General features: G+C 36.7%; 1 protein-coding gene across 5 annotated transcripts in view; it reads left to right on the top strand.

The window, feature by feature from the left end:
- Positions 1-25,823, top strand: part of PPP1R12A (protein phosphatase 1 regulatory subunit 12A) — a 169,822-nt gene that overhangs the window by 70,246 nt on the left and 73,753 nt on the right. For all 5 annotated transcript variants that reach the window (XM_018047599.1, XM_018047596.1, XM_018047600.1 and 2 more), the window contains exons 3-4: positions 15,368-15,486; positions 24,655-24,814. In XM_018047599.1, the coding sequence (XP_017903088.1) occupies positions 15,368-15,486; positions 24,655-24,814 (279 nt within the window). The remainder of the gene's footprint in view (positions 1-15,367; positions 15,487-24,654; positions 24,815-25,823) is intronic.

Below are 25,823 nucleotides of genomic sequence, written 5' to 3'. Positions count from 1 at the left end.
CAGTTAATTATAACTAACCATGAACTATAACTGAATTATATATTTAAGTTATTATGTAAAAAGCATTGAAGTAACCAATAAATAATAATGAGTAAAAGAAAGAATAGATGAAAGAATAATTAGAAGAAAACTCAGTTCTTTTTTATAGCTGAAACATTTTTGTAAAGGAAACTTCATGTCTACTATTTGGTTACCACTAGTACAAGTTTTATTCGTAATCAGGATATATTCTTTATTCTTTCCCTTTATAATACTGGTTTTCAAAATAGTGAGTTGGTTTACTTAACCTTCAGAAAGGACTAATTGGTTTTATGTGTGTATGTGCGGTTTAAGTAACTTGAGCAGTGCGTGCATTTAAGCATACTTGATGTATTTCAGTGTATTGCAGCTATTATCCTTACTGATTAGCAAATTGTTCCATCTTTGATCAACAAGAGTCTCTTCATGTTGGCTTCTAAGACCTTGGGATATGACCCAGTAAAGTGATCTTTAAAAGCTTCATTCCTGTTTGGTAGTATGAAAATATTCCAGACACATCTTTTATGTTTCTGGAATTGCCATTTCTCTAAAGAAACCTGTCCCTTTTATACTGGATTGGTCATTCTTTGAAATTCAGCACCCACAGGGTATCTTTCTTTAACCTCTTCTGTTTTTTCTCTGTATTTTCTTTCTCCCTTCTTCATTGCCAAGAACTATAGAATTAAAATAATACATAGTTACTGATTTGCTGCATTATATATTACACGTACATTAGACTGCTTATAACAGTAATCATTAAAAAAAAAAAACAGTAATCATAAGTACTGAAAGCAGCTTGAAGTTTGGGATTTGGTTTTGGTTTTGTTTTTTGACAGGAGTGAGGAGGGTGACATTTCTTTTTGTCTTTATGGTATCCCAGTTGGAGTATACCATCGAATTATTGTGTGTGTTGAAGTCACTTGGAATAGTACTTTTCTGTGTGGCTATGACACTAACTATATATACCATTATGTTAATTGTTTACTTCTGTTTTAGAGTTTGTTTTTTGTTTAATTTTGTTTGACAGTTTACATAAAATACCAGGTCTAATGGCAATTACCACCCTATTTCCTATAGCTAACATTTTTAAATTTTGTTTTATCCCACTTTGTGTTTTAATGTGAGCATTATTCCCCCTTTGTAGATAAGTGAAAAATTATCATATACTATTTCTCTACTCTTCTCTTTTCACTTAACAGTCTCTCCTGGACACTACTGTGTAGTGGGATATAGAGATATTTCTCATTGTTCTCTTTAAATTTAGTATTTCGTACTCCATTGTACAGTGTCATTGTGGTTAATTTAGCTTGTCCTTCTTGATTGACCAACGAATGTTACTTTTTTGAATGACTATGACCTTTTCCTTGGCTTTATTTTTTTTCCTTGGCAATAATTGTCTTTATTTTTTTTTATTCTTGCAAATTGTAAGAATTTTTGTTTATGTGAAAAATAATTCATAGTTGAACAATAAAACTTAAATGATTTGTTTTATTAACATCTTGGTTATTGATATGATTATAATCTTTTAAATTTCATTGCTATATCTTTTTAGGCTTCCACCACAGATATTTAAGGAATGCTTTTATCTCAAGTAGCTCTAGGGTTTGCATTAAAATTTTCCAATAATAGAGAAAATTAGCCCTGTGTTAGGCTAGCATTATGTGGTTTCATAGCATATAGAATGAAATGTTGGTTAATTAGTGCATTTAATATATTTTCCTTCATGTTTGGAGTAGCTTTGAAGACATTGCTGTTGAAGATTTCATATCATCATAAAATAGGTGATGGCATTCAGTGACATTTTCATGGTCTTATATACAGCCTGGAAAAAGTTTCACTAGCTTTCTCATTTGATCATTAAAGAATCAACTATTTAAGGATAGAACTTTTTAAAATACTGTGGTGGCTTATTTATATCATGTCTTTTCTTCTTCATTATAACCTTTATTTCATAAATATCCAACGGAATCTTCAAGACTTCTCTTGGCTTATCTTTCAAGATATATTCAGTATCTAACTATTTCATCACCTCTTTCCTTTCTCCCTGATCCTGGACACTGTTGTTCTTCACGGGAATTAATTGCAGTTGGAATCATTCTAGCCATAACCATCTTCTTCTCCCCCCATCTATTTTCTGCACAGCAGCTAGAATGATCCTTGTAAGACATTGTAGGTGGAATAGCATCACATTTTATTCAAAGCTCTTCATCCTTCAGTGGGTTTATAATGCATTCAAAAAATGGGGTTCTGGTTGCTATGAGGCTATGGTGTGGCTCCCTGTTACATCTGTGATGTCATTTTCTCCATTCTTCCCCAGGGTCTCTTTTAGCCAAACTGGTCTTCTTGCTGAGCCTTTAAACAAACTAGGCATCTTGCTTCGTAGTCTGCACCTGCTGGTTCCCCTGTCTGGAATTCAGTAATGTTATTTGTGGTGAAAGAATCAGAAATTCTTACCATTTAAGAACTATATGAACTGCATCACCACATCTGTGAGAAGCATTATAATATTCCTGAGTTCAAGGTCAGGAATGAGACAACTCTTTATTTTAACTGCTAAGTAATTGCTATTAGCTTTAGACAGACTACCAACTTCTCTGAACCTGTTTCCTCATCTGTAAAGTGGAAATGTTAGTTAGTACTTACCCCACTTTATAAGATTATTGTGAAGATTAGATGAGATCATATTTATAAAACACTTGGCACAATGAATAGCAGTACACTTAGCTGAATTTAATATCAGTACGGTTTAGCTGTATTTAATGTTTAAATACAATAAAGTATTTAATATCAGTACAGTTAGCTGAATTAGTTATTACTTGTATTACTATTTTTGGTCACTACTTTTAGTGAAAAATAGCCAAACTCTTGGTTTTCCTGGATTATTTAATAAAACTATGATCTGATTATTTGCCCTTAGGGCAGACCTAGCTCAAGGAGAGGAACAGGGGAGAGGGAAGTAGTCATTTGTCATATTTACTTTGATATATGTTTATTTGAGCTCCAAGAAGAGTTGGCAAATCCATGCATTTCAGTTTACATATTTCTTAAGAATGATACATTGCTAGTGTAAACAGACCATGTGTTTTGATTAAAAGTCTCAGAAGGTGAAATTGAATCTAAGAGCCTTTGAAAACACTATAAATTTTATTTATGAGGTATATTTGCCCCAAACTAATATTTTCATGTATGCTTCCCTGGTGGCTTAGCAGTAAAGAATAATGCTTGAGACACAGGGTTCAGTCCTTGGATTGGGAAGATCCCCTGGAGAAGGAAATGGCAATCCATTCCAATATTCTTGCCTGGGAAATCTAATAGACAGAGAGCCTGGCAGGCTACAGTCTAGGGGTCACAAAAGAGTCAGATACGACTTAGTGACTAAACAGCAACAACAGTATTCTGATATATATTCTTATTGCTGTTTTTTTTAACTACTCTATGAACATGTTCAGTTATTTCCATTTCGCAATCAGAACTGGACCCTCATTCTCAAGACTCAAATTCTGATGTTCTTTCTGTTACATTATTACTGTCTCCTATATGGCAACCCACTCCAGTGTTCTTGCCTGGAGAATCCCAGGGTCAGGGGAGCCTGGTGGGCTGCCGTCTATGGGGTCTCACAGAGTCGGACACGACTGAAGCGACTTAGCAGCAGCATAGTAGCGTTAGGGATTTTAAAAAGTAAAAATGATGGCAATTGCACCTAATCTTCAAGCTTACAGATACATATGAAGTCAGTACCAATACTAGGCAGAAGAGATGGACCAAGAGATGTTCAAGGAACATTGAGGAAGAAGTGATCAATTCTCTTTAGACCATTCAGAGAAAGATTCCAGGGAGGTGACATTATTAGATTAAACAATGGACAGGGTTTTTTTTTTTAATTGGAGTATAATTGCTTTACAGTGTTGAATTAGTTTCTGCTGTACAACAACATAAATCAGCTATATGTATATAGAATCAGATTACATATATACCCTCTCTCGTGAGCCTTTCTCCTACCACACCACCCTGCTTCACCCCTCTAGGTCATCATAGGGCACTGAGCTGAGCTCCTTGTGCTACACGGCAGCTTCCCCCTATCTAGAGTAGCAGAATTTTTGCCTCTGGGAATTGAGATCTATCTGAGAAAAGTCATATTCAGAAATGGGAAATAACACATGGTTAAAGCTCTTTTAACTAACATCCACTCTATTACTAACATTGGCCATTTCTTTGTTATAACATATTGAATGACTGCTATAAAGTTATTAATATTGACCATTGTAACACGTAGACGACTTCTACTAAGCTCACTTCTGTTTCCACTAGTTGAATTACAAGCCTACCAAAAGTTAGTTGTGTGTTTTCTGGCCTATCAATGTCTATTTCCCTTGTTCGTGATAATATAATTTAATGAGAGCACTCAAAACTGTTGCAGTGTGTACAAAAAAGAAAATTATTGCTAATGATTAACTTAACTATTTGGAAAAGCCTCAATAAAGGGAAAGTCCTGAAAATATAATTGCTCTTTAATTGGATGTGGGTGCAACAACTGAAAAATTGAAAGAAAAAAATTTCTAGAAGGATTATATACTCAGATTGCATTTGTGTTGACTGCAAATGTTAGTTTCACTTTAAGACATTTTGATGTCTTAGTACATTAGGAGTATAATTTATGCAGGAAAGGGAACATGGATTTAAGTCATTGGAGACATTCTCCAGTATCGTCTGTGTTGAAATAAATGTCTTGCATTTATTTATTTTCACATATGTGATATATTTTACTATTACCTATTTTAATAATCTTTTCTGGTTAACCAAATCAGTGGTTGTCATGATTGACTTGGATAACAGGCTTCTTTGGAGCTGTATAGTATTCTCAGGAGAGGAACATTAGTGTTATATGGCGAGAGTAGCTAATAAAACAGGAAGAGGAAACTGGGGCTGTAGCACAGAGGAATTTGTGTGCTTTGCTTGGAGGTGGGGCAGATCTGAAAGAAATTTGGAAAATAAAATTAAAAATGTTTGGTGTGATTGACTGGATCTAGGTAGTAAGGTGGGAAGAAAAATCAACAGAAGTGATAGTGCTGGTAATAGCTAACATTGGCTGAGCACTTTGAGTCACTGCTCAGAGTCTTTTTAACTGTATATAATTTTGGTCATTCTGACAATTACGTGAAAATATATTGCTACCACTACCCTACGGCCCAGATGCACAATTCTAAAACCCCAAAACTCTGAAAAATGACCAGCTGCAAGATTGGTGCAGGCTCACTTGGCAGCAAACCATGACTAGACCTGAGGCGAGGCTGTTTATAGTCTTTGTTTCTCACCCACTTAAGCGTTAATTTATTTTTGCAAAAGTATCAATATGTTTGGTTATGGAGGACGGACTCAGACTCAGTAGGAGTGAGTTTGGAAAACTCAGTAGCTTTCCAAAATGTGACAGGTTTTGAAATTCGTGCTTAGATGAGTGACTGGCCCATATTGTAATTCTTATTTTATGGGTGAGGAAACAGAGAGAGAAATCACATACAGTAATTGGCAGAGCTAGGATTTAAACCTAGACTGTCTTGTCAAGTCTGCACTACACTGTTCTGCCTGCCCTTCCGGCCTTTGTAATTGGTAAAAGGACGCCATTAAACTAAAATAAGAATTGATTGAGGGAAGCAGAGGAAAGCATATAGTATAATGTGGATTGAAATAGGCCTAGTTTGAGATGCCAATTGAAAAGATGCAATAAGAAACCAGGACTTTTGGGGGTATGTTTATAATGCGTATACTGAATTTCATCAAATCTGATTCCGTCGTTTTAACAGAGTATCATTATTTTATGTACCAACTTAAAAGGTTAAAAAACAAACAAACAAACTGTAACACAGTGTGTGTGGTTTCTTGTTTTTAAGCACCTTGAGATGTTCCCCCCGCCCCCAACAGTGTCATTCTTTATGCAGTTGCCGTGTCATGGATGCAGCGTTGCTAAAGAATGTTTTCTTGTTGCCTTTGGGATTTTCTTCTAAGCCACTGACATAAATAGTATCCTGCAGGTTTTGTTGGTGGTGCTTTCTTGACCTTATTACACGGTATCAACAAAAAATGTCAAACACCATCCAGGAAGGTATTTTTAAAGTTAATAATTAAGCTCAATAAATAAGGTATTAAAGGTATCAGTGCACATAAATCAGTTGAAGTGGAAACAGCAGGAATAGCTATGACTGGGCTACACAAAGACCGACAAAGACAGCCACGTTGAGTTCCTTATCCATTGTATGTATGAGTGTAAGTTCAATTGATTGTAGATTTTAGCAATATTAAAATCTGGGGGAATTTACATCTTAGAATTATTACACAATAAGTAGGATTTTTGTCTCTGGGCATTGGGAGATGCAGTAATAATGTAGGACAGCAGTGCATGTAATTGGTTTTAATAAACAAGTATGCATCTTTAGTAGGCGTTAGCACACAATCAAAGAAGTATTGTCACTGCTCTGGGAAATAATTAAATCAATAGTGAAGACAGAACCTTTAGAATTTCCTATATTTAAAGGTACTCTGCAAAGAGAAGAGAGGAATGTAAATACTTGCACACATTTTGAATTTGTTTTTGTTTTGTTTTGACAATCCAGGTGCCTAGACAGTTGGAAAAGAGCCCACTTTCACAATAAATTCATTTCTCTCACACATATTAGCCTGGTCTTCGCTATTGTGTCTAGAGCATAACTGTGAAACCATGATGTCAGAAATTCAGCCAGGTGTATGGCAAGGTATCAGGACCACATTAATCCATGTTGCTGGACTAATAATGTGATTTACATATAAAAATACTTCCACCTGAGGGATTTTGACAAATTGATTTTTTTTAAGATTGAAATAATTTCTGTTTATGGGAAAATAGAATATATATGCTTTTCCCTATTTTTCCTGCTAAGTACAACTAAAAACCCTGCATATTATATATAAGATAACAAAGACTCTGAAAAGTGGAAAGAAGTCAGAACAGCTTGGGATCTCAGGATTCAAGGAGTGACACAGGAGTGAGTTTCTGGCTTTTCTCTTTGCCTCGGTGTGCCACACTTCGAACTGAGGAAACCAATAACCCAGAAACAATGGTGGCTGCACACTGCCCTCAAAGAGAGCCCCAACAAAGCATAACCCTTTTAGCCAAGTACTAGGAGAGAGACACCCTAAAACCTTTAAAAAACAAAAACCTAGTCTTTACTCCACCAAGCACCGCAGAAGGAAACCCATTTCCCACCCACACTCTCACTAGCACAGGCCAAGTAGGGAACAAAGACTTCCAACATTACCAGGCTGTCACGAGGTGCCCTAGCAGCCCCTGTTGTCATGACGTTGGATTAGGTGAGATACAGAGCCCGCTGAGACTTCCATCCTCATCAGATGGTTAACTAGCCCTCCCCTCATTTGCACTGGAGACCATGTGGGAAGTCTGGATTTCCACCCCCACCTGGTAGTAAAAAGGAGCGCCTCCACCTCCCCACTTAGGTGAAGTCAGAAGAGGCGTGGTAGAGAGGTTATACTTCCACCATTGCCCATCAATAAAGAGGCCTAACTCTCCCCTTGTGTCAGTGGGAGCCACATAGGATACCTTCTCAGCCAGGAAGGTATCAGTGAAGGCTTGGTGGGGAACCAGAGGTAACAGGGAGTTGCTCCATCTCTAGTGTCAATGGAGGCTGAGTGGGGAACCTGAACTTCTACCCCTACCTTGTAATAATGAGATAGCCCCTTCCCATCTTCTCTGCTAGAGCAGGGCCAAAAACATCATCAGCAAACATATAAGATTTAAGCATGGTCTGGACTCTCATAGTGCTCAAAGTGTCCAGATTTTAAATGAAAATCAGTTGTCATAAGAAGGAAAATCTCATATTGAATGAAAGAGACAGTGGAGACCAGCATTGAGATTACCAAGATATTAGTCTTAATTATTTGACAAAGATTGTAAGAGCATCTATCACAAAAATGCTTCAACAAGCAATTAAAAGTATGCTTGAAACAAATGAAAAAAAGTTGCAGCCAAAAAAAGTCTGCAAAGAAATATAAGATGAAAAATCAAATGGAAATTTTGGAATTGAAAAAAATCTAATAACCGAAATAAATAACAGATAGGCTTAACAGCAGAATGGAGGGGATAGAAGAAAGAATTGGTGAACCAAAAAACAGAACAATAGAAATAACCAAAATGGGCAACAGAGAGAAACTAGACTAAAATTAAATGAACAGAGCCTCAAGGGCCAGTGGGACTATACCAGAGAGCTCGCATTTATGCCTTTGGAGTCCCAGAAGAAGAGAGAGGGCATGGCTGGAGAAGTGTTTAAAGAAATAATAAATAATAGCTAAAAACTTACTTAAACTTGGCAAAAGTATAAACCTACAGATTCAGGAAATTTAGCAAATTTGAAACAGGATAAACCTTTCAGTTCTGAAAGCTAAAGACTAAAAATTCGAAGCAATGAGAAAGAAATTACTGTAAGATTGGGGCGGGGGGGACTGAACTAAAACAGACATGTCTTCAGAAACGTGGAGACGAGAAAGATGTGGCGCAGCATTTGTCAAGTGCTGAGGGAAGAACTGTTAATTTAAAAAAACTCTCAGAAGTCCCAGGTCATAACTTTTGTTTGAATTATTGTTACAATTATTTTCAGCTATTTTTTATTATGATAAAGAACTTTAAATATGAGATAGCAGAGTACATTCCCACTGAAGATGCATAAGGTTATTTATACTTATTTTATGATGTTGCTCAGAGACTTCAAAAGTAAATACCATTTATTTTTGAAGTTAATGTTCTACTTACCATCTTTGAAAAGTTCAGGTAGCTTAATTTTCGTAATTTCTGTCTCATTGGATGGTTTTGAGTAATTCATTTAAATTTTCAAGAAATGATTAAGTCGTTTTCTGACTTTTGTGTTTTTTTTAAAATTGTGATAGAAACGTAATATTCAATTTTAATAATGTTAAGTATATTCTTCTTCTTTTTTTTTTTTTTTTGCTACAAATTGCAATAGATTTTTTCATCTTGCAGTACTAAAATTCTACCTGGTAAACACTACTTTCCCCTCCTCACTCCTCTAGTTTCTTGATAACTGCCTTCCTCTCTGCTATTTTTATGATTTTGACAACTTTAGACATTTCATATGAGTGGAATCATACAGCGTTTGGCTTTTTGTGACTATTTTGCTTACTGTAATGATCTTGAGTTCATCTTTGTAACAGAACTTTTTTCTTAAGGCTACACTGACATTTCAATTTTTTAAAAATTCATGGATTGAGTACATGGAAAATCCACGTATTGGTTAAAACAGCCTCTTGATACTAGTTTTTCTCCAGTAAATAACAATGTACATTATTCAATTCTTGCTGATGAAATCTCTGTCTCTAATCACTGTGTTTTCATTAGCTTCTTTCTCAAGCAGTCTCTTCTGTAGTTTGGCTTTTGACAAAACTCAGAATCCAAGATAATTAATAGAATCCATCAGATTTGTCGTTCAAATTCAGTTGACACTGAATCATTCTAACCAAGATCGAATCCTACCCATCTAATATACCACATCCAAGTTGCATACATTAACTTAACAGTTTTACACCTTTTATTAGATTTTTAGATTAACACATAAGCAGTAATTTTGTATAAATACTTTGGATCATGTCTTGATTTTGAGGTTTATTAATTATCCAAAATTATTTAATTGACTTAAAACTGTTAGATGATCAAAAATCTCAGTAAACCTAGCAGTGAATCCACTGTTTTTCTCTCCAATAATATATAGTGATTTTAATCATTCAGTAGGTGGCATCTCCTGGGCTTCCCTGTGGCTCAGGCAGTCAAGCATCCGCCAGTAATGTGGGAGATATGGGTTCGATCCCTGGGTTGGGAAGATCCCCTGGAGGAGGAAATGGCAACCCACTCCAGTATTCTTGCCTGGAGAGTCCCCATGGACAGAGGAGCCTGGCAGGCTACAGTCCATGGGGTCGCAGAGTCAAACATGAGTGAGCAAGCCTGCCCCCTCTCTCTTTTATAAACCCTGAAGTATTCTAAAAAGTCACCTGTCTGAGAAACAGCCTAATATTCTGACTTCCACTTTGGTACTTCTGTGTGAAATCTTTATGTTTTTGTTTTTTTCCTCCCCTCAAGAAATCTTAAAATAAATATAGTGTGTTTTCCTAATCAGGAGTCCCATGAGCTGCTTATAATACCCAGCCTTTTTTTGTTCTGAAGGAAATCTAGCTGTCTGTTCTCAGTATCTCCAAGGGTCCCACAAAGTGAATTTCTGGTATTCCAGATCACCGTTATTTTGTTTCACATTATCTTAAATATTGCTTTCTGAATATGATGATTTCTCATGATGTGGTTAAAGATAGAATTTTAACTTTATTTTTAGACATCAACTCATTTAAACATAATGCACCCCTGTAAGTTATCTGTAAACTAGGATTCTAAGATAATGAATATCACACAGCTGTCAAGAAACTGAAGTGGAAACCATACCCAAAGTCTGCAGAATTTAAATGTTTATGCTTTTTTTTCTCACCAAACCAATCTTTGAATGATTTTTTCAGATTATTCATGGTAATAAATAAGAATGCCATGAGGTGTATTGATTGATTGACATATCTCTTTTAAAACTTACATTTGCAAATAGTAGTTTGAGAGTGCTAGAGAGATTTGTGAATTGTATGCGTACATATTTATACGTAAACTTCTGGCTCAGGGATTGCTCCAGGGCCTACTTCCGGCCAGCAGTTTTCAGAGCTTCACTCCTGTTAGTTTCTCTTAACATCCTTCCTGCTTATATAAATTTTAGATTGACTCTTCTTTGGCTTTGACCTGGTATCTCCTTGAGACCCTGCTTCCCTCTGCCGCAAGCACTGCAGCCACACTGAGGTCTTCCTTTTATTCTGTCTTTACATCTTGTGAATGATTTTTAATACCTAGGCTAAATATAGATGGCTCAAGTGTAAAGAATCCACCTGCAATGCAGGAGTCACAGGAGACACAGGTTTGATCTCTGGGTCCAGAAGATCCCCTGGAGTAAGAAATGGCAACCCACTCCAGTATTCTTGCCTGGAGAATTCCATGGACAGAGGAGCCTGGGGGGCTATAGTCCATAGGGTCACAAATAGTTGGACACAGCTGAAGCGACTTAACACGCATACAAGCAAAAGATAAGTGGTTTTATTTAAATATCTGATTGTTTGATTGAGATTTTGCCTAGCAGAATGCTTACATACTCTCCTGGAGAATAATAGTTACTGTTGCACTAATATCTTTTTTTTTCCTCCAGATTTATTCATACATAGTATATAAATATTCTTCATTACTTTTCTTTTTTTATTGGAGGATAATTGCTTTACATTGTTGTGATCTCTGCCATACATCAACACGAATCAGTCATATTATATTTATATATGTTAATATGTGGGCTTCCCTGGTGGCTCAGAGAATCTGCCTGTATTGCGGGATACCCGGGTTCGATCCCTGGGTCAGGAAGATCCCCTGGAGAAGGAAATGGCAACCCACTCCAGTACACTTGCCTGGAAAATTCCGTGGGCTACAGTCCATGGGGTCACAAAGAGCTGGACACGACTGAGCGACTTCACTTTCACATATATTTATATCCCCTCCCTCTTAAGCCTCCCTCCCTCTCCCCCCACCCCACCCCTCTAGATCATCGCAAGCACCAGGCTGCGCTCCCTGTGTTCCACAGCAGCTTCCTGCTCGTTACCTGTTGACACATGATAGTATGTATATGCTATTCATCACTTTTATATTATGACTTTAAAGACTGTGAACAGAAACAGTTGCTGCAATTCACCTATGACTTCTGTTTGTAGACGTCCTACGAACATCATAAAAATGAAACGTTGCTTCGTATAAGGAGAAATGCTTATAACATATTATTAAGTCTAAAACTACCAGGCTGCAAAATGGCATGGTAGCCACTTTTGTGGTCTGATATACATACACAAAATGAACTTGCTGAAGAAAACTAGGCTAACAAATGCCACTCCCTCCTCCCCCACCCCCGGAAAAATCCCACTAATACAAATCTCTCCTAATGCAGGACTTCCTTGGTGGTCCACTGGTTAAGACTCCACGCTTCCAGTGCGGAGGGTGCAGGTTCAATCCCTAGTTGGGGACCTGAGAACCCCAGGTGCCGTGAGGCATGGATGAAAAAACAAAGCAAAACCCTCCTAATGTTACCTCTGTTAGCTTTTGGTGTATATTATTTCCTTCTTCTGTCTTTCTCTTTCTGTCAGTGTGTCTTATAAAAGTTATATCTCCACATAGATATTCATAGCTAGTTGGGAAAACCCTTAAAGCAAAAGGTCGACAGACCTGACTTCATATAACCTTTAAACTTCACTCATAACAGAATACTGTCAGAAATATTTTTTAATGTAGTGACAATATAGTAAATATAGTGTAATGTAATGTAAATGTAATGTAGTAACAGTATGCTTACAACATGTCTATTAGAAGTAGGGAATAACTTTGTTTTTTGTGAATCGTAAATTAGTATAGCCATCCATACAAGTTGAAAACTTCAGTTTATCGTAGATACCTTCCTCGCCCTTGCTTCTTGTATCCAGCTGATCTTTAGGGTCTCCTAGATATCTCTGGAATTTATCCATTTCCTCCATCAAATTCAACTTGCAACATAATTTTTCTCTACTGCTGCAGTAGCTCATTAGCTGGTGTGCCTGCGTTCTTTGTCCATTCTATTTGTTTTCCATACTGTACAAAGTGATCTTCTTGAAACACATAAATGATCATTTAAGGATCTTACGAAATAAACACTAACTTCGGGGTGTACATGACAGAAACTGTGTAGAGACTGATTAATTCTTTTTCAGTTACTCCCAGGAAAATGAACCAGGCCCTTGTCTAGCCATAGTCCATAGGGTCGTAGAGTCAAACACTACTGAAGCCACTTAGCATGGACACAAGCACTTGTCTAGTCATACACGTTTGCTGTCACAGGGTTTTGGTTCTGGCACATACATTCCTTCCGTTACGTTTGCTGCTAGTACGTATTTATTCTTCAGGGAATCCTTTTCTGACCTTACTAAATCAAAATTCTGTCAATTCGCTTATAGAGGTAAAAGTCTCTGTCATAAGGCATCAAAGTTTTACATTAATTTAGATAAATAATCTAGCTCTCTTTCTAGATCATAAAATTATTGAGGGGAAGCTCTGCATCTGTTTTTGTTTGCTACTATATTCCTCACATGTAACAGACTGCTCGATACATAGTAGGCACTTGTCTTAGCTTTGACTGCTGTAAGAAAAATGCTATAAACTAGGAGGCTTGAACAGCAGGCATTTGTTTCTCACAGTTCTGGAGACCAGAGAGTTCAAGACACACAATTCTGTGTCTTGGGAGGGCTCCTTTCCTGGTTTGGAGGTGGCTGCCATCTTGCTGTGTACTCAATGTAGAGACAGTGAGCTCTATTATTTTCTTCTTTAAAAACATTAATCCCATCATGGATTCTCCAACCTCATGATCTGATCTATACCTAAATTACCTTCCCCAAATCCTGCCTCCTAATACCATGACATTGGTAGTTTGGGGTTTCAACATGAATTTTGGAGGAACACAAAGTCATTCAATCTATAACATTCCATAAGTGCAGACATTAAAAATAAAAGTGAAAGATGTAAATGGAAATGGAAAGTTCACAAAAGGAGAAAATAACAAATGCTAGTAAACGTATCCAGATATTTTCAACCTCCTGTGTAGTCAGGAAATAAAATGATGATAAGGTGCTTTATTCTCATCACATTGAGAAAAATTTTAAAGATTGATAATGTCAAATGTCCATTTAAGAACACATCCATTAGCAAGATAGTATTAAAAAAAATTGATCCAGTCGTATCATGAAATATTTTTCAGCTATTAGAAGGCAAAGGTTGCATTCTAGTGCATTTAAAGTAATCCCATTAATTTTGTTTTACAAAAAGAACCTCAAAAGTAACTATGTATATTTGTTTATATACAAATATATAAATTTATAGCAAAGATACTGGAAAGATTCTTGCCATGCTATTGATAGTGTTTATCTCTGAGAGGGAACATGACAATAAAAGAGGTATAGAGTTTTTTTCTTTTTTAAAAACTCTGTGGGCTTTTTTTTCTTATTCACTGTTTTTATAATGCATATATTGTCATGTAACCTATAAAAATAAATGAATAAGAGTAGATTGATTTAGGGATATGAGAAAAAAAGAACCATTCTTTACATAAAAGTAAAACCACTGATGCCAAAAGAACATGGTTTAGTCTGGAACTATAGTTCCATATTGTTGGAATCTAAAATGTGGAAAGAAGAGTATGAGGCTGAAAAGAAGATAAAACCAGATCAATAAGGGTCATGTGTGTTTTCTCCTAGCATGGACAACCATTCAGAGAATCTTAAATTGAGAATTGACTCCAGTCATATCAAATAGATGATTCTGGAAGATGTGCAGTTGGTATAGTGAAAGAGATTTATAACCATTTTGTATCTGGATCCCTTGATCCCTTTGGCAGGTGTAATGACGCCTGTGAATCTGTTCTTAGTATTGTATTTCTTAGTATTGTATTTCAGACGCATAAAATAAAATAGTGCAAAGTATGTGTATTCTTCTTCAGTAACACATTAAAAAGACTGATGAGCATGAACAGTATTTTAAGATATCTGTACCAGCTGAATGACTTTGCGCATTATGTCCATGAGTCTTGGGTTAGGAGCTTTTGCTTATGGTATGAGACTGGGAGTGTGAAGATCAGTTAGGGAACCAGTCAATATGGAGATAATGAAAAATTTTAATGGAGACAGTCTGAAATAATCCTATGAAAGATTTCATAATTGTTTTAAAATACTTGTAATATTTTTAAATGACATTTTTGTATTAGTATTTGTACAGTATTAATATAGTATTGTGACTTCCCTGGTGGCTCAGATGGTAAAGCATCTGCCTACAATGTGGGAGACCCGGGTCTGATCCCCGGGTCGGAAAGATCTCCTGGAGAAGGAAATGACAACCCACTCCCGTATTCTCGCCTGGAAAATCCCATGGACAGAGGAGCCTCTTAGGCTGCAATCCATGGGGTCACAAAGAGTTGGACATGACTGAGTTTTTTGTATTAGTATTGTATTAGTGTATTCCTTACAGAAAAATTAGGAAATACGAAATTGTAAAACGAAAAGAAAGCATGCTTTATGGTAGTTTCTTAAAGCTTACATAATGCCTATGCTTTCTTGTGTTTTTATTACTGCTCTTGCATAGAAGTTTACCTCATTAGCTACTCATTTAGTCTTATTTCAACAATACCATCATTGCTTAACTCTCTTTCCTTTAATTCTGCAGGTTTTTGATTGGTCAGGGAGCACATGTAGGAGCTGTCAACAGTGAAGGAGACACACCTTTAGATATTGCTGAGGAGGAGGCAATGGAAGAGCTACTTCAGAATGAAGTTAATCGGCAAGGTAATGGAAACCAACCTAAATGGAAAGCATGTTTAAAACTGTCTTGTGTAAAGTATGATACTTGACTTTTTCAATAAATAATTGTTGACATTGAAGGACAGTTATAATTTGAGTTGAAAAAATCAGTTTACTTAGTAATATGTGGAGTAAGGTTCTACTTGAACAAATGTATGATTAACTCTACACCTTTTTAATATTTTTTAAGTTGAAAGAAGTATATTGTAAGTGATAAGATCAGGCATAAAGTTACCTATCAATAAAAGCTTTGGAGATAAGTAAAACAAAGAAGACAGAAAGTGTACGGGGTGAACAAGACAAATTTAAATAGAACGGTCAAGAAGTCCTCACTGATAAGGATGTATTTAAGCTAAGGTCTTCTCCAGGCGGTGGAGTGAATCATGCAGGCCTGGGGAAAGAGCGCTGCATGCAGTGAGAGCAGTGAGTCCGCGGACGGGAGGGTGCCTGATGTTCCAGAGGAGCAGTGAACGAGCCTAGTGTGGCCGAAGCAGACAGAACGTGGAAGAGGCTGGGAGGACATGAGGTCCCAGAAGGAGCAGTGGACCACATCACACAAGCCCGTGTGGGCCATTGGAAGGATTTTAGCTTCTAATCTGAGTGAGATTGGGGGTCAGTGGAGAGACGGAGATTAGAGGAGTGACATGATCTGACTTATTATAGAAAGGTTCTGTGGGGCTGCTGTGCAAGGGAAGGGCAACAGTAGGAGAACGGCGAGGGGAGAAGTGGGTGGCGGCAGACAAAGTGAGGAGAAAAGAGTGGGTTTAGATACATTATGAAGATTTGACCAAGAAGACCACTGCATGATTAAAAGTAGGGTGTGTAAGAAGGAGGCAGGGAGGATTCTAAGCTTTTTGGTTTTAGCAACTAGATGGGTGCTGTTTTTACGAGAGATGTGAATATTGTGGAAGAAGTAAGTTTTATAGGAAAAGGTTCAGGGGTTCATTTTTTAGACCTGTTAAGTTTGTTTTGCCTGCTAGATATCCAGGCAGTTGAATATGTTAGTAGAGAGAGGTATAAGCTAGAGATAGGAATTTGGGAGATGTCAATTTATGATGATAGATGATTGCTTATGGATAGAATTTCTTTTAGGAGTGATGAGTGTTCCAACACTGATTGTGGTAATAGTTACACAACTCTGCAGATTTACTAAAAACCACTAAATTGTTTACTTTAAATTGTGTGAATTATATCTCAATAAATATAAAGCAGTTCCTCTTCTGGACACATAACCAAAGAATTAAAAGGAAAGTTTCAAAGAGACTTTTATATACCCATGTTTATTCACAATAACTAAAAGATGGAAGAAAACCAAATGTTCATCAATGGGTGGATGAATAAACAATATATAATATATACTTACAGTGAAATACTGTTCAGCATTATGAAGGAAATTCTGACATATGCTGTAGCCTGGTTGAACCTTGAGAGCATTATGCTATGCGAAATAAGTCAGTCACAAAAAGACAGTTACTGTCTGATTCCACTTACATGAGGTACCTCAAGTACTGAAAATCATAGAGAAAGTGGAATGATGGTTGTCAGGAGTTGGGAGGAGGTGGGAATGGGGATTTGCTGTTTAATTGGCATAGTGTTTCAGTTTTGCAAGATGAAAAGTGTTCTGAAGATTGAGCAACAATATAAATATACTTAACATTGTTGAACTGTCTACTTAAAATGATTATTAAGATAGGAAATTTTATTACGTGTATTTTACTTCCGTTTTTAAAAATGTATATATAAATTATTGTGATTTCCACTGTAGTATTATGTCTAGGCAGTGATTGAATGAGTATTATCAGAAGAGAACTATGTTGTATAAGATAAGGAGTATTTGTTTAGAGAGGGCTGAGTCTTGTGGAAGTGTGGTTCATTAAATAAAAGTAAAGAAATAGAAGCTAAGTGAAAAGAAATTTTTATTTCTTGGGATTGGGAAAATTCATAAGGACTACCTGGTTGCTTTGGGGCTTCCCAGGTGATGCAGTGGTAAAGAATCCACCTGCCAATGCAGGGGACATGAGAGACTCGGGTGCAGTCCTGTGGTAGAGAATCCCCTGGAGTAGGAAATAGTATTCTTGCCTGGGAAATTCCATGGACAGAGGAGCCTAGTGGGCTACCATCCATGGGGTCACAAAGAGTTGAACATGACTCAACACACACACACTTCTGGCTCTTTAAAAAACAAATCTTGGGCACTAAAAACTGAGGAAATATTTAAATGCTTAAATAGAGCTGAAGCATTGTAACAAGTAGCTGAAGGTACCTGGAGTCCAGAAGAAGCAAGTTCCATGTTACAACAGTAGTCATAAACTAGAGCTTGGAGAAATCCGCAGAAGAGCTTCTAACACTTCTATCCTAAGCGCGCAATTTTGGAGTAATGAGATAGTCAAGCCTTGAAGAAACTGGAAGAATGGATATAAAGCACCACAACCTAGAAAGAAAGAGTACCCTATCTGTCCATCTTGTCCTGATTAGTGCCCAGATAGATAGCAACTATGACCAGTGCATTTTCTTGGCAAAACTCTATTAGCCTTTGCCCTGCTTCATTCCGTATTCCAAGGCCAAATTTGCCTGTTACTCCAGGTGTTTCTTGACTTCCTACTTTTGCATTCCAGTCCCCTATAATGAAAAGGACATCTTTTTTGGGTGTTAGTTCTAAAAGGCCTTGTAGGTCTTCATAGAACCGTTCAACTTCAGCTTCTTAAGCATTACTGGTTGGGGCGTAGACTTGGATTACTGTGATATTGAATGGTTTACCTTGGAAATGAACAGAGATCATTCTGTCATTTTTGAGATTGCATCCAAATACTGCATTTTGGACTCTTTTGTTGACCATGATGGCTACTTCATGTCTTCTGAGGGATTCCTGCCCACAGTAGTAGATATAATGATCATCTGAGTTAAATTCACCCATTCCAGTCCATTTCAGTTTGCTGATTTCTAGAATGTCGATGTTCACTCTTGCCGTCTCCTGTTGACCACTTCCAATTTGCTTTGATTCATGGACCTGACATTCCAGGTTCCTATGCAATATAGCTCTTTACAGCATCGGACCTTGCTTCTCTCACCAGTCACATCCACAACTGCGTATTGTTTTTGCTTTGGCTCCATCCCTTCATTCTTTCTGGAGTTATTTCTCCACTGATCTCCAGTAGCATATTGGGCACCCACTGACCTGGGGAGTTCCTCTTTCAGTAATTCTGAAAGAGATGGGAATACCAGAGCACCTGACCTGTCTCTTGAGAAACCTATATGCAGGTCAGGAAGCAACAATTAGAACTGGACGTGGAACAACAGACTGGTTCCAGATAGGAAAAGGAGTACGTCAAGGCTGTATATTGTCACCCTGCTTATTTAACTTATATGCAGATAAGTTTCTCATCATGAGAAATGCTGGGCTGGAAGAAGCACAAGCTGGAATCAAGATAACCAGGAGAAATATCAATAACTTCAGATATGCAGATGACACCACCCTTATGGCAGAAAATGAAGAGGAACTAAAAAGCCTCTTGGTGAAAGTGAAAGAGGAGAGTGAAAAAGTTGTATTAAAGCTCAACATTCAGAAAACGAAGATCATGGCATCTGGTCCCATCACTTCATGGGAAATAGATGGGGAAACAGTGGAAACAGTGTCAGACTTTATTTTGGGGGGCTCCCAAATCACTGCAGATGGTGACTGCAGCCATGAAATTAAAAGACGCTTACTCCTTGGAAGAAAAGTTATGACCAACCTAGATAGCGTATTGAAAAGCAGAGACAGTACTTTGCCAACAAAGGTCCATCTAGTCAAGGCTATGGTTTTTCCAGTGGTCATATATGGATGTGAGAGTTGGACTGTGAAGAAAGCTGAGCACCAAAAATTGATGCTTTTGAACTGTGGTGTTGAAGAAGACTCTTGAGAGTCCCTTGGACTGCAAGGAGAGCCAACCAGTCCATTCTGAAGGAGATCAGCCCTGGAATTTGGAAGGAATGATGCTGAAGCTGAAACTCCAGTACTTTGGCTACCTCATGGGAAGAGTTGACTCATTGGAAAAGACTCTGATGCTGGGAGGGATTGGGGGCAGGAGGAGAAGGGGACGACCGAGGATGAGATAGCTGGATGGCATCACTGACTCGATGGACGTGAGTTTGTGTGAACTCTGGGAGTTGGTGATGGACAGGGAGGCCTGGCGTGCTGCGATTCATGGGGTTGCAAAGAGTTGGACACGACTGAGCGACTGAACTTAACTGAGATAGCAACTGGGAAAGGGACGGAGATGTACTGAAAACTTCTTGTCTTTAGTTTCTTTCTATATAAAGGAAACTGTTAGCAAGACTGATTGTAGTTGTAATGATTCATTCGATTTTGATTAATGTGCCAGCATATTTGTTCTGAGTGCTGGGTATTTAAACAAAAAATGGAACAAACTTTGCTCTTGAGGATCTCACAGGGTGGTGAAAGTGACAGCTCCATAAACACCTTTACAGTGCTGTGCGCTAACACAGGCGGGACCCTAACAATGCGGGAGAACAGGAAAGACTGACTGACTGCTCTCAGTCAGGAAGGGTCTGAGAAAGAGGACATTTGAGAGGGAGTTTGCTTGGCAGAGAAGAGGCATGGTGGACAAAAAAGGCATGTCAGAAGGGGGTATCAACAAGTGCAAAGAAAAAGGATCAGAAACATAGCAAATGCAGAGAATTCACTAGGATTGGAAGGGAGGAAGAAAATCAAGATGGTATCAGTATGAGATTGAGACTTGAAAAGATTAGACTAGCTGCCAGATGGTGGACATCTATTTTGTAGGCATTAGACAGATGCAACAAAGATCCCCAGCAGGAAATTAACCTGATTGGATTTAGTGTTTAGTAATAAAGCTGGTGGTAATCTGGAGGATGAACTCAAATGGGGAATACATGGTGGCATGCCTTCCCAGAGGAAGACCCTTCATTTAATCCAGGTGAGAGACCAGTAGGGCCATTGTAATTATATTTAAGGTGGAAGAGAGCAAAGAGCCAGGGTTGTTTTCAGAAAGTATTAAGGTAAAATTAAAACAGCTTGGTGAGTAATTGAATATGGAGTTGAAGGAAGAATTGAGGCCAGCTAATTTGCCTCCTGAGATTTCCAGTTTAAGAAGTGATTATTGGGTGAATTCACGCAAAAAGGTGGAACAAAGCAGGAACAAATTTAGAACGTGCATGAGTTTGTTTTGAGATGTATTGAATTTGTGGTTGCTAAAGCACATCTGAATGGCACTGGTCAGTGCCATGTTGGAATCTAGGCAAGGTCAGGATGGAAAATGTAAATCTGGAAAAATAATAGGTGAGAAACTCTGGAAAATAATATATAATATGACCCTGAAACTGAAATTGAAGCACTGATACTAAAAATAAAAGCTAACTCTTTTAAATATCTAAATACTACTTATTGAGCAGAAGACTTTACATAAATTATTTCATTTCATCCTTATAGCAGTTCTACAAGGTTAATAGTGCTGTCTCTTCATTTTATAGATGAGAAAAGGAGGTTCAGAGATTTGCCCAAGGTCAAACAGGTAGAAAGTGATGCTGTATGTAGTTCATTCCCAAACAGTGTAACAGATACCTTGAGCCCCACACTCTTCATCACAGTACCATACTACATTCTATTAGGAATGTCTCCTAGAAATATTTCCTAATGTTCATTCGTTCATGGGAATAATAAATGGGAATACATGATTTATATAACATAACTTTATTCCAAAGAAAAAAAGATAGAGGCATCTCTCTCTCTATCAGTAGAGTTGAACAATTTATAAAAGGAGCCTCCTAAATATATCACTAGTAATGACAAGATTTCTCAAATTATTTATCCTGATATGAAAGTTATTATTTAATATTTTTAAATTCTTTAATCATTCTTTTGGCTCTTGTTCTAATGTACATGATTAACAACTAGTCATGCTTAAGTAAATTTCCTTTGAAAGTAGTAGTAATTGAATAGTAGATGGAAGTATTTCTGATTTATGTTTTAAAGTAATTTTCTTTATTTAGCTTGGAATACAAGTCAATTTTTGTACCTCTTATCTAACCAAATTCCAATTCAGTTTTATGTTTTCTTACCTAAGAGAATTGACTAACATTTTCTTATAAGCTAACATTTACTATTTCTTAATAGTAGTGACAGATGGTAAATAGTCTAGTCACTTTATTATCATACCCCATTTAGTTCAGTATACATTGTTTTCATTGTTTAAAAGTTTTGCAATTATAGGTAAACTAAAGACCAGTAGGTGAATTAAAGACCAATAAAATGCTTTATAGGCTCTTTTCCCTATTAGTCCATAAGGCAATAAAAGAGAAGCAGAACCATAGACTTTTAGAACTGATCATGATAATTACACCTCAGTGCTTATTCCTCTTCTAAATACTTCACATATATTAATTAATTTAATCCTCAGAACAACATGATTATTCCTAACTTACAAATAAAGAAACTGAATGCTAGTGTGGATTGTGTCTTGCTCAAGATGATAGAGCTAGTAAGAGGCAGATCAGGGGTTGAAACCAAGCAGTGTAGATTCAGATCTGTGTTCTTAACTCATTATACTAATATTGAGAGAAGTTATGGCTGTCTGAAGGTTACTAGCCTAGTTAAAATACTGGAATTAGAAAACAAGTATTGTTCTCTCTATATATATTGTTATATATATTTTATTTCTCTGTATATATATTCTATATATATATTTATATTGTCTGATAGGGTTTTAAAAAAATGTAATTGTCCATTGCTGTAATCATTGGTATTTTTTAAAAGATTTTAAAAGGAAGAAAAGTGTTGTTAGGTTTTTTGGTAACTGAATTTACTTAAACATAAGAAATTTCCCTTCATATATACTTAAATTTTAGACTTGAGCTGTTTGTTTATATATAATTTATATAAAGGCACAATTTGGTGGCAACAAAGGGTAATTGCTTTGTAATAAGGTAAAGATAGCATGAAATTAGATAAATCCAGAAGTAAGAAGTAGATATTTTATTTATTTCAAGTCCAGAGGAAATTTAGAATAATAAAAGATAGTAACAGTCAGGCTGTTCAAGATGGTAAAGAGAAAAGGGATAAAGATAATAAATAGGTTCATGTTTTAAAAGACATAGTTAAAAAAAAGCATAAGAAAATAAATCAGTCTGAGAAAAGTCTTTTAGTAGAAAGATTATTCTTAATGTATTACAGTTGCAGCCTGATAATTTCTTTTATGAATAACATTAGAAGACATCTTCAATAAGATGGGCTGATTATCTTTTGATAGGAAACTTATAATGTAAAATTGCTTTTTTATAGAAATTGTGATGCTTTGTAAATAAAGATAATAGGTTTTATTTGTTCTATATTATATATATAATTGTTTTATAAAGTCAGTTTGGAAAGTCTTATTGTAGGTTTCTTTCATATGTGGTAATATCTCTAGTTTCAAGATGACTTTAGCTGGTACTTTTGTAATCTTGGGATTTTAAAAATACTTTACCATTTTTGCCTACTTTTTTAAGATTGAGCTTCAGTTCAACAATTCAGTTGTGTCTTGAATAAATAAAGCAAGCAAGATAAGGATACATTCCAGGTAGAGGATAACAGCTTGCACAGTAGCACAGGCAAGTGATGTACTTGACCTATGTGAAGATCCCAGATGGTTGGAACACTGGGTGATGATAGAGGAGAAATACTAGAGATTAAAAATGCCTTGAGACCAAATCATAAATGGCTTTGTATGCTACACTTAAGAGCTTGAGCTTTGTCTTATAGGAGCTTAGCAATCATTGACAGGTTTTTATAGAAAAGTGAGATGATCATATTTTAATATAGAAAAACCAGTCTTCTGATCATGTGGGGAATAACTCAGAAGGGACTGAGGTGAGTGAATTAAGGGCCAGGTGTAGTCATCAAAGTGTGAGACATAAGACATGAATTAAAATAGCATAAGGAGCCATTACAAAGACATTCTAGGAGATGGCAACTCAAAATCTGCCGACTATTGGATGAGGGCTGGAGATAAGGTAAAGGGAGGGATTAAGGATGACCTCCAGGTTTCTGGGCAAGTGTTGGAACCTAAGGCTTTTCTGGTGGCTCAGCATAAAGAACCCTCCTGCCAGTGCAGGAGACTCCGGTTCAAAACCTGGATCAGGAAGATGCCCGGGAGAAGGAACTGGCAACCCACTCCAGTATTCTTGCCTGGAAGATCCCACGGGCAGAGGAGCTTGGGAGACTGCAGTCCTTGAGGTCGCAAAAGAGTGGGACACGACTTACCAACTAAACAGTATTCATTTAGTAAACATTTACTGATCCTTTTTACTTTAGATCAGGTACCCATCCAGATGATGGGGATAGAAGATAAAAAAGCAGTATCTTCACCTTTTTAAAAACTCTTAAAACTTATGATCTTCTAACGTGTAAATGATGTGGTGTGTGCTGTTTTTTAAATAGCCAGCATTTGAAAACATAAGATAACATGAGATTACCGAAAAATTTCAGGATTAACTTTGCTCTTTTAATTTTTTTCTTAGAATTTGAGCTCTTTGAAGGTTCCCTTCTGAATTCCCCTCCTCTTATCACCTCAACCTAGCACAATGCTTCAAGCTTTTAAATGAATAAACATCTGTATAACTTATTATTAAAATTATAAAACTGATACTAACAGTATGAACAGTGTACCATGTTGGTTTGAAAATAACCTGTCTTAAGGCCTGTTAAATTTTACATGAAGACAGGACCTCCAAGTTGAAGTGTTTTAAAAAACATTTATGCCTACTAGGCTAGAGTTCAGAGAACTAGTCAAAGCAAGTGGATAGAAAATTGAGACTTAAATATATAAGATTGTGTTAAGAAAATCTGTTTTTCAAACCAAAGGAAGATATGCCTTGGGGAATGTTCAAATATTCAAAAACAAAAGGAATAAGCAGAAAAGGTTAAAAAAAAAAAAAGCCAAAAAAAATTGTAAGGACAAAAATTAAATAGTCAATTAAAAATGCAAAAAAAAATCTACAGTATTCCTGCATTTCTTTAACCAGCATGTTCTAAGCAGCCCAGTTTTCAAAAATATAATATCACTTTTAATTTTCACTTAAAATGATTGAGGTAATTTTATTTCCATACAAAAGCATTTTCTATAGAGGAAAAATAAAAAGTTATTTTTATTATATCAGGGGTTGATATAGAAGCAGCTCGAAAAGAAGAGGAACGAATAATGCTTCGAGATGCCCGACAGTGGTTAAATAGTGGCCATATAAGTGACGTCCGGCACGCAAAGTCTGGAGGCACAGCGCTTCACGTCGCAGCCGCCAAGGGCTATACAGAAGTTTTAAAGTAAGTATTGCTTCTCACAGTTGTTTTTCTGCTTTATTTTCTTTGTTTCATTTTTCCTTTTTTAAGATACGTGCTAACGTTATTTTGAAACAGTTTTTGAAAATGACTTAAATGTTGAATGTTATTGTTTTGTTTCTGAAGTTCTTTCATTCTCAAATTTTTATTATTCTGTTGTTTTTTTCCATTGCAGTTTTCTGGTAAGTAAAATTTGTATCAGACAACCATTATGTGTTACCTTCTGGTCTGGTAAATTATTAGAGTCACTTTGAGGTTCCCAGATAGGTGAGCTCTGGATACAGAAACTAAGAACAATGTTGTATATAACACATACTGTCAAATTCTGAGACCGTGATTCGTACTGATTATTTACTTCCATGTAATTTGTCTGATTTTTCTTTTTTTTAAGATTTTCATTATGTGAGCACTGGAATTCAGAGAGCTATTAGCATAATATTAAACCATAGGCAACTTAGACTATACAGTAAGTCCCCTATATATGAACAAGTTCTGTTCCAAGAGTGCATTCGTAACACCAATTTGTAAGTCCAACAGAGTTAGCCTAGGTACCCAACTAACACAACTGGTTATATAGTATTGTGCTTAATAGATTCATGATACTTTTCACACAAATAATACATAAAGGTGAGCAAGAAATAAAGAAAACATGTTTAATTTTATAGTACAATACCTTGAAAAGTATAGTACTACAACACAGTAGCTGGCATACAGTGTGGGCCTTGAATGGGCAGACAGAAAGAGTTGCTGACTGGAGGAGGGGGAGATGGTGGGAGATGGTAGTTGCCAGTGGTGTCAGCAACAGGAGGCAGAGGACAAGCTGCAGTGCCACTCGTGTTCGATGTTGATGGCACAGGTTCTGGTTCTTCGCTGGGTTCAATTCTATCTGCCCTCTTGAAAAAATGACCCAGTGCGGTCTGGGTAGTAGCTCTTTTTCTCTTCTTGTAGATGTCACGGCAGCCTGGATGGCATTTTGAAAGGCTGCTGCAACCTT

This window comes from Capra hircus, chromosome 5 (assembly GCF_001704415.2).
Source record: "Capra hircus breed San Clemente chromosome 5, ASM170441v1, whole genome shotgun sequence".
Classification (NCBI taxonomy): Eukaryota; Metazoa; Chordata; class Mammalia; order Artiodactyla; family Bovidae; genus Capra; species Capra hircus.
Note: the sequence above shows the minus strand (reverse complement) of the source record. Positions and strands in the feature narration are given on the sequence as shown.